Source organism: Anser cygnoides, chromosome 10 (genome assembly GCF_040182565.1).
Source record: "Anser cygnoides isolate HZ-2024a breed goose chromosome 10, Taihu_goose_T2T_genome, whole genome shotgun sequence".
Taxonomy (NCBI): Eukaryota; Metazoa; Chordata; class Aves; order Anseriformes; family Anatidae; genus Anser; species Anser cygnoides.
Window position 1 is genome coordinate 460,771 of NC_089882.1, and position 15,110 is coordinate 475,880.

General features: G+C 36.9%; 1 protein-coding gene across 21 annotated transcripts in view; it reads left to right on the forward strand.

The window, feature by feature from the left end:
* The window catches only part of ERC2 (ELKS/RAB6-interacting/CAST family member 2), a 523,782-nt gene that overhangs the window by 113,355 nt on the left and 395,317 nt on the right, over nucleotides 1–15,110 (forward strand). For all 21 annotated transcript variants that reach the window (XR_010834045.1, XM_048047550.2, XM_048047548.2 and 18 more), the window contains one exon: nucleotides 3,662–3,736. Coding sequence is in view for 20 of the 21 variants with exons in the window: in XM_048047550.2 (XP_047903507.2) it covers nucleotides 3,662–3,736 (75 nt within the window). In the remaining variant the exon portion in view is untranslated. The remainder of the gene's footprint in view (nucleotides 1–3,661; nucleotides 3,737–15,110) is intronic.

The window sequence follows — 15,110 nt, forward strand, 5'->3', positions numbered from 1 at the left end:
TTTCATCCTATTCTTTAATTAGTAAAAGATTACCACTTGAAATGCAAGCACTCACTGAGAGTTTCATGAGTTGGATGCCGTCCCTAAACTGCCTGTTTATCTGCAACAGTCCTTTTCATTCTACCACTTTGTGTAATGCTATTTGAGGAAGTTTTCTGTAAATAGAAGGTAAAATCTTGAACTGCATTAACAGTGTTTATGTAATCTTTGAACTGAAAGACTTCAGTAAATCTCATCTAATCAGAACAAGACAGTTATCAACGATCTTAGGAACTTTAATAAAATACATCAGAAACAGAATAAAATGAAGATCAGTTTGTAGCACTCTGGCTTTCCTCCAGCCAAGTGATGAAGAGTCTTACAATAAAGCTGGGATGAAAGGGCAGTTTTGTTTTGACTTAAATTGTATTAGGTTCATATAGCTGACGCTGTGTATTGCAGGTGTTGAATACCAGTCAGTAATGAGAAAATCTTGCAAGGTCATCTTATCAATTTCTGAACAAAGGAACAGGATTTTTTTTCACCATTTTTAAGGAGGTATATAAAATGCCTCCTCTCGGTATTTTCTGATGCTTAAATTAGTATTAAAATGGTGTGCTGAAGTTACTCATGAGGCCAAAAAAATAAAAAATAAATGCTACTCTAATGTCCCAGAAACATGGAAGGGGAAAGCAACAGCCAGTTTTCATTTAAGGCTCATTTTGGTCTAAAAGAATACTAGAGAATTTTGAAGAAAAAGATCTGATTACCTGTCAGTTTTGTGAGGCTGTGTTAACCACCTTGACAGCTAAGCATCATTATGAAATCCCAGGACTAATTATGTGGTGTGGGTATCTGATTATGCAGAATTATAATTGATTTGTATGTAAGAAGTAGTTATTCAGATGTAATAGCAATTGCAGTGAAACAGATGTCAGGGGATGTACCGTAAGTGTAATTTCCTAAATGAGCACATCTCTGAGAAATTAGTGTTACAGACCTTGATGGTTTCAGAGATGATGGCACACGTACTTTAACATGGATGTAAGTGTCAAGAGTTCCATTTGATGGAGTGCAGGTTAAATATACTATCCCTGACGCCGTGCTTTTTTGTTTGTTGAAAAACAAAAAAACAGCCAACCCTACCCTACCTCTCCCCTCCCCAAAGTTTCTTTAGGCTCCCTGGACTTTTGATTAAAAGAAATTGAAAAAGCAGCACCATTCAAAAATGATGTAATGGATAAAAATCTGGTTTCCTTAGGCTATTAATGACTTCATGAAATTTTCAGAATATCTCTTGCTTAGCTGTTCAGGCAAATCTGAAACCCTTCAGATGACCTCAGACAGTAAAACAATCAGTATAAGTTATCATACTCATAAAGTGGTAATATCCTTGAAGCAGTACCCCAAAAGTATATCCCTGATTCAGTACCCCAAAAGAAAAAACACGTACATAGACCAACATAAATTCAAGAACTGAGCCCTTTGGGAGTCTCCAAACATTTGAATCTGATTGGAAGAAAACCCACACAAAATAATAAAGTGGGAGTAATATTCTGATCTTCTCCAGAATCTTAGTCTGCTTCATTTTACCATTAGGGATAGGGAAGAAAAGCTTTTAAATCAGCCAGCATCAGATTGATTCATAAAGCAAACAGGGAAAGTATTATGAGGCAAGTCTTCATGCTATGATAGACATCTAGGAATATTCATCGTTGGCAGTCTATTCATCTTTGGCTAAGGGGGTGGAAACTCTGGTTTGTCTCCCTGGGTAATGTATGGAATCCTGTTTATATTCCAGCTCAGTTTATGTGGCCTTGGGGAGCAAAGTCTGGTCTTAAAATTAGCTGTAATTTTTGCTGATCAGATAATGGTATGACTGGCCAGCTATTTTTCCATGACTTTTGTAGGAGGATGTTATGACAAATCTATGACATACTCTTATTTTTCTAAAACATTTGTGTGGTGAATTTACTTGTTTCATCTGAGACAACCAGCTGGTGGTGATTGAAAGACTTCCTCTGGATAGGTGATTTGCAAAGCTTTCTTTCTTTTTATAATGCGGAGAATCAGAAAAATAGAAATATAAAAAACAAGGAGAAAGGAGCATTCAGATGTTTTCTTAAATGCCCAGTGCAAAATTAGAAATTCACTGTTCTCATACGTTAGAGATGGTTTAAATATACCTATATATTTAATATTTAATGCAATATATTTAATATTTAATGTAATAACAGCTAAAGCATACAGACCTACTTAATTTTAGGTATGCGTTCAAACACTGGCAAGTAATTTGACTCTTGCAGATCATGCTGTGTTTTAGCACGATTTTGGCCAATAGGCTATTTCAGGTCAGAATCTATTTTAGCAGTTTATATTTATCTAACCATTATGTTTTTGTACATCTCTTCTATGGAAAGCACATAGAATGAGCAAAATAGAATAGGCAAGACAGCATCCAACTCATTATTTCTCTTCTTTGTAATGACTTACATTGCTGGGATTCTTAGGAGGTTTGGTTATTGGCTAAGGTGTCATTGTTAGGTACTGTACAAACAGTGAATATTTGCACTATGTAATGGTAAAGATAATAAGGATCATGGTATTATGTTTTTTGATGACTCTCTTTCCTGAATTTCAAGATGATCTGGGAGAAGCACGATTTGGAAGACACAATAGCTCAGGTTCTGGAGTCAGTTAACCTGTCTTGGCAGTGAACGCATCCAGCTTCTCAGCCTACCAGGCAAAAATGTATTGCTCATGGTTATAAAGTTAGCTCAAGTGTGAATATAGAGCACTGATGTGCAGGTAAAACAGGGTGAGAAAGATATCTGCCTTGGTAGTCCTGCCCTTTAGAGGGGACCTGTGCATGGCTAAATCTCTCCTGTTTTGGTTTCTTAAAAATTGGAAATGGAGAGGTATAAGCATCATCAAATTCCGAAGTGATGTTTCATTACAGCTTTACATTGCTCTATGTAAATGTGCATTTTTTTTTGTGATACCTCAGACCAAGATACAACTGTGTTTTGTAAGAGCCTGAGTGACACCATCTTTGTTCTCTCTTTTTACAAAGACCAGTAGGCACGAATTCTGTTAATTGTATGTCTTATCTAATGATTAAAATCTTTTTCTGCTATGTGTGCAGTAAAATGAGTAAAAAAATAGGAAAATGTGAAAAGTGAAATGTAATTGCTAATGTAGAGGGTGTTGCATCAGCCCACTATGTAATTACTATCCTTAAAATGTCAAATTTAAATATAATAGTTTTAAATTGCTTATTTCAGATATCAGTGGAAAAACTAAGATGAAACAACAGTAGAAGACTTTAAATGACTCTTAACAGTATTTGAATTAGTAGCACAACTGAATGGACTAAATTTTGATATCTGGGCAGAAATGGCAGCGTTGTATTTGGATTAAGAAATTACTTGCTGGCTTTGTCACAGTTGACATTAATTATTGATAGAGGTTTCAGTAATAGTGCATGTGCCAGCAGACTTGACTGTAATGTAAGAAAGGAACTGCAGTGATGTTAGAGGGATTATAGAGAGGGAAGCACCTGTAGCATTTGGAGTTGCATGCTCTAATAATCAGACTTCTGTTTTGCTGCAATTAATTCATGAGTGATTAAAATAATGGAAAGATGAGTCGTCAGGCTTATTTCTATCGTGTCCCTCCACAGGAGTTACATAGAAGAACCCAACTTCAGCCTGAGCCAGCAAAGACGAAGGCTCTTCAAACAGTTATTGAAATGAAGGTATGGTCTTTGCATGTTTTCCTATACATTAATTTTTTTAGCTTGAACTCTGGCTGGGATGGAGATAATTTTCTTCATAGCAGCCTGTAAGGTGCTGGTTTGGATTTGCGACCAGAACAGCATTGATAGCTCAGCTATTTTAGCTGTTGCTGAGCGATGCTTACACAGCATTTGTTTCTCACTCCACCCTCCCAGCGAGCAGGCTGCGGGTGGACAAGAGGCAAGGTGGGAATGCAGCTGGGACAGCTGGCCTCAGTTGAGCAGAGTGATATTCCATACCATATAATGGCATGCTATTCAGTGAAACTGAAGTGGGGGGAGCATTCACAGCTATGGCGTTTGTCTTCCCAGATAGCAGTTGCGTGACGAAACCCTGTTTTCGTTGAAATGGCTTAATGTCTGTCTGCCTGCTGATGGGAAGTAATAAATGAATTCTGTGTGTTGTTTTGCTTGCACACATAGTTTTTCTTTATCTGTTAAACTGGCCTTATCTCAAAGGACAAGTTTTCTCGCTTTTGCCCTTCTGATTCTCCTCCCCACCCCACTGAGGGAGAGTGAGCAAGCCGCTGTGTGCTGCTCAGCTGCCAGCCACGGTTAACCCACAACTGCTCAGTTTATAACTTTTACTATTAAATGTTTGCTTTTACATTTCAATTTACTTTGCTGTGAAGCTAAGAATAATAAGTATTTCTTTCTCCAACCTTTAAACCAAAATTATTCTGCATCCATTACTGTCCAGAGATAGTGATGAAATGAGACGAAATCTGAAGGTCTGTAATTTCATATATATAAAACATGTACTCAGTAAAGTTATACAGCTGTCTTTGTCTCAGAAGGCAGAAATGTATCTCTTTTAAAGACACTTGATAAATATTTGCCTTTCTCTTCCCTTGTTTCTATAAAAAGCTGAGTTCATTACAAATTAATCAAACCTCTTTTAAATGAACAAACTAGCACACTAGATTTCATACCTTAGACATATACACATCAGTTGTGTATTTCAGACAAATTTGGAGTAGTGCTATTCAGAAAACATTTACGTAGCAATTTCTGCTATTGTTTTTCCTTATTTCCAAGTCTGGCCCATTTATTCTGTAGTATAAAGGACTGGATCTCAAGTGTTTTAATAAATAAAAAATGCAGAAATTATACAGAAAAGCAGGAGAGCTTTTTTGTAAGTAAAAATATTTAATGTGTGCGTGGTTTTGGAATATGAAATTGATATAACAAGAAGCATCATCATGAAAATCTGTAGAATTATAGTAAGAAATCTGTGTAAATGAAGGCAGATCTAAGCCATAAGAGAGTACTCACAGAACACTATAAGGTGACATCACAAATGGCAGCTGTTCTTATCTATACTGATAATTTACTGATTGTTCAGCACTGAGCTGAATATTACTCATGTTCCTGCATTAAAGAAGTACTACTTCTCTTTTTGAAAACTATGTGTGGTTTGCCAAGAGTGACCGTGCTAACTACTGTCAAACCAGAGTAGAAGCATTGGTTGGCGGGGAAGTGCTTTTATCAGCTATTAGCTGGACTTTGTATAGCCTATTTTCTATTTGTCAGTAAAATTCACTTGTAGCTTTTATTTTACTTTTGTAAGCAGACAACCTTGTCTTCACTCTACAAATGTGTGAGTTCTCTAGAGCTTAGTGAAACACTATGTTGTTTAAAATGAGTGTTAAAAATCTCCACCATCCTTATTTTGTTTTCTTGGTAAGACTTAATTAAAAAACAAGCACAGCATTGCTGAGTAATGAGAACTAAACATTACTTTTTAAAAGACTCAAATACCACAAACCAACTCCCCCTACGCCCCAGGAAAACTAAACCCCCAAACCTGAGACCAACCAAACAAAAAGTTTCAGGAGGGTCAACAATACTTCTGTTGGTGGTTATTTGGTCACTGATTTACATCCAACTTAAGGAAAATATTCTTTGTATCAGCGGTGTTATGACAAAATGTGATGAAACACCTATCTTAGTCCTAAATACAGTTTCTTCTTTTTGATATATAATATTACTAAAATGTTGTGGCTTTTCTTCCCACAATAATGAAAGAAAAAAAAGCTCATTTAAAAAGTGAAAACTGATATTTTCACATAATGCTATCTGGAATCTGTCTTTAAGAAAAATACCATACTCAGGATAATCTGTGAGTTTGCAAAGCTGCCTGAAATACATTAATGGTGGTCTTTCATTTCAGTCTTAAAAGGAAGTGCAAATTAAAGGCCTCATTTTGCCAGTGACTTCTGTTATGAGCAAATGAGTTCAGTATGTCTGAAGGTTGCAGTTAACACACAGTGACAACAGCAGCAGTAAATTCCTAAATGCAGTATCTGCCAATTAATGGATAATAATTAATTTGGATTATATGAACAGCAGAGAAGATACTTCAATTTCAATATTCCATAATCTTATGTGCATTTTCCTTGGAATTTCACTATTTATTCCAGTTCAGAAGTCTGTATGAAATTTAAACGTGTATTTTGGCAAAGTAGGACACTAGCTGAGAAACTTATTTTTTTTTCCTGCCTATTAATATTCAGTATAACAAAAATTTTTGTGATACTGAAATAGTGTGCTTAGAATAGTTTATGGTCTTCCATGTGGGTTATCAACAAAATGTAACAAGCAAACAAAAAGGTTATGTTTACAAAATAATTCCCAATTCCTCTTTGTGTACCAGAATTCTTTGAAAAGAACAAGGGAGTGTGGGATGGGGTGGGGACACATACAGAAAATACAAAAATGTAACTGTATAGTTAGAGCTACTCTTATAGTGTCTGTTCAGGAAGACAGTCTTTGTTTGTGTCCCGGGAAAGCTGGGAATAGTGTCATCTTCTATTTTTAAAAAATCTGATCTTTGTAATAACGAGGGCTTTCATTTGTCACGGGTGAGGCTGTAATCATGTTGCTGGAGCATTCCGAGGCGGAGCTGCCCCTCAGCTCCAAGGCACACAGGTCTGTCGTTTGCTCTGACCACTGCTTTGAGGTTGCCCTTTTTAAAGCAGGCCTAATATTCAAAAGATGATGTTGAAATCTACATGATTAAACAGCAGTTTTCATTAGAAATCCCAGCTTTGGAAAGTTTGCAAGTAAATTTAAATTGTCTTAATCCAGACGGCATTTGTTTTGAAAAAAAAAGTGAAACATTTGTTTTAAATGATCGAGCATTGAAGCAATAATTACCCTGCAATGTTGAGGATAGGAGGAGGGGGAGGATTGCCCTCTAATATGGCAAGCTGATGGCATATCCACACCTCCCCCCCCCCCCCCTTACCAAGGCTCCGTGCAGGTAGACGTTTCTCTTTATCACACCCAGTGCATTTCACTTCCTCTTCACACTAGCTTTTGTCACAGTCCCATCCCTGGGTCCCCAGGCTCTGCCAGGAGGCAGTTTTCCCTACTTCCAAACTACTTCTGTTCTCTCCCATGGTCTTCTTCTGGCCGTTGCCTCTGCTGAATGCTTCCTGTCCCTTTCCCCATCTGTCCTACCTCTTGTCCAAGGTAGCATGCCTGTTTCTCTTGCCTTCCATCTCTCTTGGGTAGGAGGGTGCTGAAGAGCCATTAGAGACTTGGCTAAAAATAAAAGCTTTTAACCCTTCAAGTATGCTGGAAAGGAAGGTCCCACAGCCATTCTGTTTGAATGATTTGAGTCAGCTACACATTCAATATGAAATGGAAGCCTGGGTGCTTTAATTGATGCATAGCATGTCTTGAATAGGAATGAGTTCAAAAAGACGTTCTGAATGGTTTTCCTCTCATTGCAGTGTTATAAAGACATATAGAGTCAGTGGATTCTTCTCATACTTTCCACAATGAGTAATTCCAGTGATCTGTAACTAAGGCAGAGAGCAAGGGTAAAAGAATAGGCACATTAAAGGTAGGGGCAGAATGTTTCCTGACTCTAGTGCTGTGAGTCTGATGGGTTGGAAAACACCGTCCCTTCCTCTTTTGCAGCATCTCAGTAGCTGATGGTTGTATTTCCCATTGTAGGAATTTTTCAGAATACTTTTCATATAAATAACTCATATTTATGGAGGTTGTCGTTGGGTTAGTCAGTTCCTTTATTTGTCAAGTTCACAGCATAAACTTCCCTTAAAGAAGAAATTATTCAACAGTTGCCTAAAGCTCTGTTCTGTCATGGAGAGTCTCTAGCAGGCACTCTGTCCTGAATCTTCCGTGTTTACAGAATGACACTAGAATTATGTTACAGGAAATTTTACTGATAATTAGGCATGTAAGCAAGACCTGGTTTAGTTGTTTATAAAGCTCAGAGAATAATATTTGTTGATTGAAGTGTTTAACAGAATTTTAAAGCAAGATGAGTCCCTGTTAGATACTCAGTGATGGTTGTTGTATTTTATACAAATTTTCTATAAAATGACAAGGTGAAATGCCACCCTACCTCTATCTCTAAGACCTTAATTAGGAGCATAAAGGAGAACTTAGTTACGTTTGGCACAGGCACAACAGCTACTGGAAGGCCGTGTTTTCTTTTTATGTCTATGGATTAAAAAAAAGATGTTGATAAACTGGGAAGTGTTCAGACAAAAGTCATCAGAATGTTTTAAAAAGTTTATCAAACATGCATTATAATGGATGACTTTAGGAGTTTAGTTTTTTTGTGTAGAGCAAAGAGATAAAGTTAGAGCTCCGTAGACAGAGCAAAGAGATTATAGTCTGTAGATAACCTACATGAGATACCTTCATAAAAAAGAGGCCTCTCCAGTCCTGAAAATAAATAAATCACAAAATACAGCATGTGGAAGCTAGAGGTAGCAAATGCACACTAATATAAGGTGTAAATAAATATCTAACAGCATTCATGTGATTTTATGATTTGTGTTGAATGGAAAGCCAGAATAGCTTTTTTTTTCTTTGCACCTGATCAAGTAACTTTTTCTTTTTTTTTTTTTTTCTCATGCCTAAATATTTGTCTGCTTAAGCACAAAATAAAGCCAATGTATTGAAATGTATTCCTTTAATTGACATTGCACCCGTGCATACTTCCTTGAGTTTCGTTTGCAGGCAGATGCCAGGTCACTGATATCTTTGCTCATGAGTTACATCCAAATTGTTTACTGCTAGGTCAAAATTTGCTCATCTTGTTCACAGTTCCAGATTTAAACCAGTGATATTGAGAGAGAAAATCAGAATGAGTTGCCTACTGATAACATAAAGCTCATCCTAACTGTACAGCATTGACTATCCTGAAATTTATATAGTTTAGCAACAAGAAATAAGAAGTCTTCAGCTGGTAAGCTGTAAATGAAAATATTTGTGGTTTACCTTACTTGCAGAAAGAGCCATCTTTATGTATTGATCCAGCTTTGATATTTCAGGTATGGGTTTGGTTCTGCAAAAGTGTGTATGTGTTTGCAGTGCAGTATACTCCTATTTTTAAGATTGCATGAGCTTTCACTTTCCCTTGTCTTCAGAAATAAACCTCAATATTCACTGCATTAAATTGGAAAAATTTATGGCAAGACTAGTTGTGTATAGTATTTGTGTATTTGTACACTGACATACAAGTTTTATTAAATGTGAAATTTCAAATATTTGTTGCTGATCGCTTGTAGAATGCTCTACAAGCAAAATTTTTCATAGGCATAGTTTATTAAATGTACCAAATGTATTTGAAATTATGTAAGAGTAGCAATTCATCACTCATCCTTTCAGAGAATGAAAGACTGATATAGTATATATTTTTTGCCTATTTTTTTTTTCCGAAGCATTCAGGAAATATACCAAAGCACTTATTCACTTTTTTTTTTTTGGTAAGGCCTGGAAATATAGGATTTTATTATTGGATTCTTGAAACTTTACTGTCAAAACTCATTTGTAGGGTTGCTCTCCTTTGTATTGTGAAATGTTATTTTCTTCATTAGCATCAGGGCAATTACTAGTTGAGTTTCATGTTCCAAAGAGGTGAATTTGTGCTAGGTCAAGGAGAGATATAGCTCTGCCCTCTCACAGAATGTCTGCAACATTGTTCTAATAACACAGATGAAGTAGAAGTATTGGTTACTGCTGGAAGTAGAGGATAGATAGGGTGAGTACCCTGATCTATATAATAAATCCTGCTATATAATCTTGTGTCTTTTACCAGAGATGTAGAGGGCCTGACAGGAAAAATCTGCAGAAATGCTGCACTGTTGTAGAATGCAGAAGACGTTTATTAGTACCACTTAATACTAAGCTTCTTCCTTCATAGTGCTGCAAAGGAATCTTCTTAGTGATTCAACACAGACCCACTTAGTGAATGCTGCTAATGAAGATAAGTCTTAGTGGTTTGAAGGAAATAAAGCATCTGTTCCTATTTCAGTTTCTGAAAGATTGCCAGACCCCATGCCACAACAAGAGCTGGTTGAAAAGCTTCCAACTGAAGTTTTCTGTGGGAAAATGCTGATTCAGCGGAATCAGAAGAGTTTATGGGAATGTGCCTACTCTGTCAAAACTTTCAGTGAAAGCAAAGCTATGAAACTTTCTACCTATCCTGTAAGCCAACCCAACTCCCTCCGTGGCAGTACCCTATGGGAGCTACAGGCTGTCTGTATTAAGTTTGAGCTACCAGCTTCCTTGCTTTCTAGCAGTTGTCCAGACAGGAAACTTTCAGGTTTGCTGGGCAAGCCAGCTGCCTGTCTGGTGTATTTGCAGAATTACCAGTCCTGTATTGTTCATACATAGGAAGTGGTACCTTTGACACCTTGAACAGCCAGTGAAGGTGAAGTCTGGCTTCTCTCCTGACGTATCACTGATGTTTTTGATTCTGAAACAGATTTTAGTTTTCTTTTTTTTTTTTTTTTCTCCCAATTTCTAGCTTATGTTCCAATAAGAAGTTAATACAGAACTGACAGTGGCATTTTTTTTTCTGGAGGTAGGAAAACTAGTGTATACAGCTCTAATCACAGTACACAGAGATCTGATTGAAAATAAACTTGCCCTTTGAGAACTCAAACTTGTGATAAATTTTGGAAGCATTTTATTTACTTTTACTTTGTTTTATATTTTTCATAAAGCTTAAATGTTATTCTCTGATGCATAAACCTTCCAAAGAGTGAAACAGGCTAATGTGCTATGAATTATTTCTGCCATATTATATTTGCAAATGTGTAAAATGCAAATATGGTATATGAGAAAAAAAATAAAAATCAAACAATAGAAAATAGACTCTTAAAGACTTATCTGGAGAGATTTGATGAAGACTACTCCCAGATGAGATGTCATAACAGGTCATGTAAGTATTAATTTACTTAAGGGCAAAGTCATTCTAAAGGGCAATGAAGCTTCGATTTTGCTTTTATCTTCAGTAGCATAAATAGAAAACTTCTAAAAAGATGTCCGATGGAAGAACCCGATTTGATTGTAGTGTCTGTGAGAGCTTCAATAATTGCTGTATTTATTGTTCTGCCTCAGCCTGATAGCTTTAAATTTTTTTCCTTTTCAGTAATTTTCTTTTCATGCAGTTTATCCAAATGATAAGGTGTAAAAAGAGTTCTTCCATTTTATTTTTGTTCCAGCCTAAACTTTTATTTTACTACTTTTTTATAATTTTTATAAAATGTTCTGTGAATAGAACAGTTATCCTGTGAAAAAAGAAAAAAATCTGTTTTCTCTCATGTGAAAGCTGTTTACGTTCAACAGAGAGATTACTTTTTTTTTTTTTTTTTTGTGATTACTCATATGGCCTTTGCTCTATGGTATAAGTAACACTGATTGCTTGGACAAATATTAATAAACGTTTTAGGAAACGTTTGTGTTCTAATGCTATTGGAAACGTTATGTTATTAATGCTAAATTAACCTACTAATTAAAGTTGTATTTTACCTGCATGTTAAAACAAGAACTTGAAAATCTATCATTCAGACAAACAAACAACACCATTATTACATTAGATACATGCATATAACTTTAAAAATGGTTGGAAATCTTCCAGAATTATATGTGTGTTTTATTTATTTATTTTTATTTATTGCTTGCATCCCTGGTCAGCTCCTTGGTGTTTTTAAATAATTTTTGGTAAGAATACTTTCTCTTTGAACATGTCCTTCAAGAAATAAAAATATAAACTGCTGATTAAGATCATCATCAACATTTTCAGTATCAGTTACTTTCCAGAAAACAAACAGCTAATGAGGTTAAAGATAAGGAGCAGCAGGTTTTATATTCTAACAATTATTTTTGCTTTCTTTGTGTTCTGACACTTTTTTCTTTTTTTGACTGTAGGTCCTTTTCCAAAAAGGGATGCAGTTGATTTGGAATCTTATAAAAACAGATGAAGGGGTTTGATCTTCCCCTTCAAAGTGCATTATTTTATCTCTGTAAACCTGAAGTATTTTTGCTGTCATGGAAGATAGCTCTCCTCAACTTCTGTTTGAAATTCCTTAGTCTCAAAAAGTTTTACATCCTTTCATCACTGAGCTCTTGTCTGGCTTAAAAGCACACTTAAACTCTTCAGACAGGATGCATGGTGTATATGCATAGTTTTACAACTCAGAAATATATCTGCTAGTGAAAAGTAGTATATCAAAGTGTGATGCAAGTGACTGAATTCAGCAGCAAGCTAGATGTATATTTTCCTGTTTCTTCAATGTTAGCAGTATGCAAAATTTATTTGCATAAAAGTATTATCTCCCACACCCATCATCTTATGACTGATTTTTTTTTAAGTGTTATTTTGTGCTCTGGACTTCTGAATTATCCGGGAGGGAGCTGGCTAAGCGTATTTATCAGGATTCTGATGTGTGCAAAAATTTCTTGACCGCTTTATATGGTTGTAAGCAAATGCTTACGCTGTTGCTTATTTCAGAGCCATTCTCTGTGTATGATTGGACTGTTACACCCACACCTCTATCAGTAGAAACTTGTTTACTGTGGCTCTGATTGTGTGATGGAACAAAACTGTTTAATGAATGTTTGATCTTTCACTGAAGAAACACGCTTTCACCCTGATGCTAATTTTCATCCATTTTAAATGAGGTTTGCGTTTTCCTGCTTGCTATAGCCATAGTATAGTGATTTTCTGATATTTTCTGTGGTGTAGGATTTACTTTTTTTACTTTTTTTTTTTTTTTAAACATATGCATAAATGGAATTAGATTTTTTAAAGACTTTTTTTTTTTAAAAAAAAAAGTTTGGTTATTAATTCTTTCTGTCACCTTGAAATTCATATCTATTTGAGAATTGTCTCATGACTGTATAAAGCCCAGGTGAAGAGAGTTGCTCAGGGTTTTATCATGTCATATCTTGAAAACCTCCGGGGATGGACTACACTTCTCTGGGCAAACTGTTCCAATGCTTGTTCTCAAAATGTAATACTTGTACTGGACAGCTGTTTTTAGGCCTGTCTTGAAGCCTTTTCTTCTCCAGGCTGAACAAGCCCAGTTTCCTCAGCCTCTTCTTTGAGGGCAAGTACTCCAACCCCCTTGGCCCCCTGCTGAGCTTACTCAAGTTTATCAATGTCTTGTACTGCAGGGCATAAAACCGGATGCAGTACTGTAAGCACAGTCTAATGAATGTGTCTTTCCTTGATCTACTTAGTGTCTGTGCTCATGTTAATGCAGCCCAGGATACTGCTTGCTGCCTTTGCTGCCAGCATACATTGCTGGCTCCTGTTAAGCTTGCTGTGTCCACCAGGATCCTCCAATCCTTTCCAGCAGAACTGCTCCCAGGGCAGTCAGTCCCTGGCAAGTACAGCTGCAAGGGGTTCTTCCTTCCCAGGCACAGGACTTTTGCATTTGTTTTTGTTGGATTTTCTAAGGTTCCTGGTTGCCCACCCATCCAACCTTTATAGGTCCCTTTGGGTGGCAGCCCTGCCATTGAGCATATTCACTGGTCTCCCAGCTTGGTGTCATCCACAGGGCTTGTGAGCAAGTGCTTTGTCACCTTTTTCAGGTCACTGTTAAAGATACTTAATGGGACAGGTCCCAGTTTGACCCCGTGGTGTTCTTGTTACTGGCTTCAAGGTAGAATACAACCTATTGAACGTTACCCTCTAAGCCTGATCATACAACCATTTTTTTTTTTAACCTTGCTATTTGATCACCCATCCAGACCATAACATCTTAACTTGAATATAAGAATGTTCTGTGAAACTGTCCAATGCCTTGCTAAAGCTGATGTAAATGGCATTCACTATTCATTCTTCATCCACAAACTTAAACACGTTGTCTAAAACAGCAATTTGGTTGGTCAGGCATGATTTAGCTTTGGTAAATCCATACTGACTGTCCCAATTACCTTCTCATTGATGAAGAATCTTGTCCAAGAAGACTTCTCAGGATATGAGCCTGTGCAACGTTTTTCTTCCTCTTGTTGTCAGGAATTTCCCCCAGTTTTCATGATTTTTCAAAGATGGTAGACAGCGTCTTTACAAGGACATCAGCCAGTTGTCTTAAAACCATTGGATGCTATCTGTCAAGTCTTATGGATTTGTATGGGTTGAATTCTTGCAAGTAAACCCTGACACAGTCCTCATTGATTACTTCTGCTTGGTATAATCATGTTTTTCTAAAATTTTTTTTTCTAATTCTCACTGAAGAGATATATTCAATTTCAAAATGGCTGGCAACAACAGAAAAAAAACCAACACTGGATATTGTCAGTGCTGTGCTGACACACGTGGCAGCTATTGTCCGCGATACGAAAATTTTGAGTGGTTGTGTATTTGTGGGTTTGTTTATTTTTTGGGACTCGTAATAAAAAGTGCTAAATCTCCTCTTAAATATGTGGCTGGAGGAAAAGCATGTGAGGAAACAACCTTTCTTTCCCCTGACAGCAGGCAGAAACATAAACTCCGATCAAACTTGGAAACTGCCTTAGGCAGAGTCACATGATGAAGTGGCCTGTCTTCTTCAAGTGATGATGGACTGGCCTCTCTAGGCTGAACTTACCCTTTCTTATTAAGAGCTTGGAATAATAGCCAGACCTAAGTGGTTAGGAGAGCAATCAAATTATGTTATCATATACGCATGGGAAATAGAGCATCTTTCCTTCTCACAGAATCACAGAATCGTCTAGGTTGGAAGAGACCTCCAAGATCATCCAGTCCAACCTCTGTCCTAACACTAACAAGACCTCCACTAAACCATATCGCTAAGGGCTACATCTAAACATCTTTTAAAGACCTCCAGGGATGGTGACTCAACCACCTCCCTGGGCAGCCCATTCCAATGCCTAACAACCCTTTCAGTAAAGAAGTTCTTCCTAACATCCAACCTAAACCTCCCCTGGCGCAACTTTAGCCCATTCCCCCTCATCCTGTCACCAGGCATGTGGGAGAATAGACCAACCCCCACCTCTCTACAGCCTCCTTTAAGGTACCTATAGAGAGCGATGAGGTCTCCCCTGAGCCTCCTCTTCT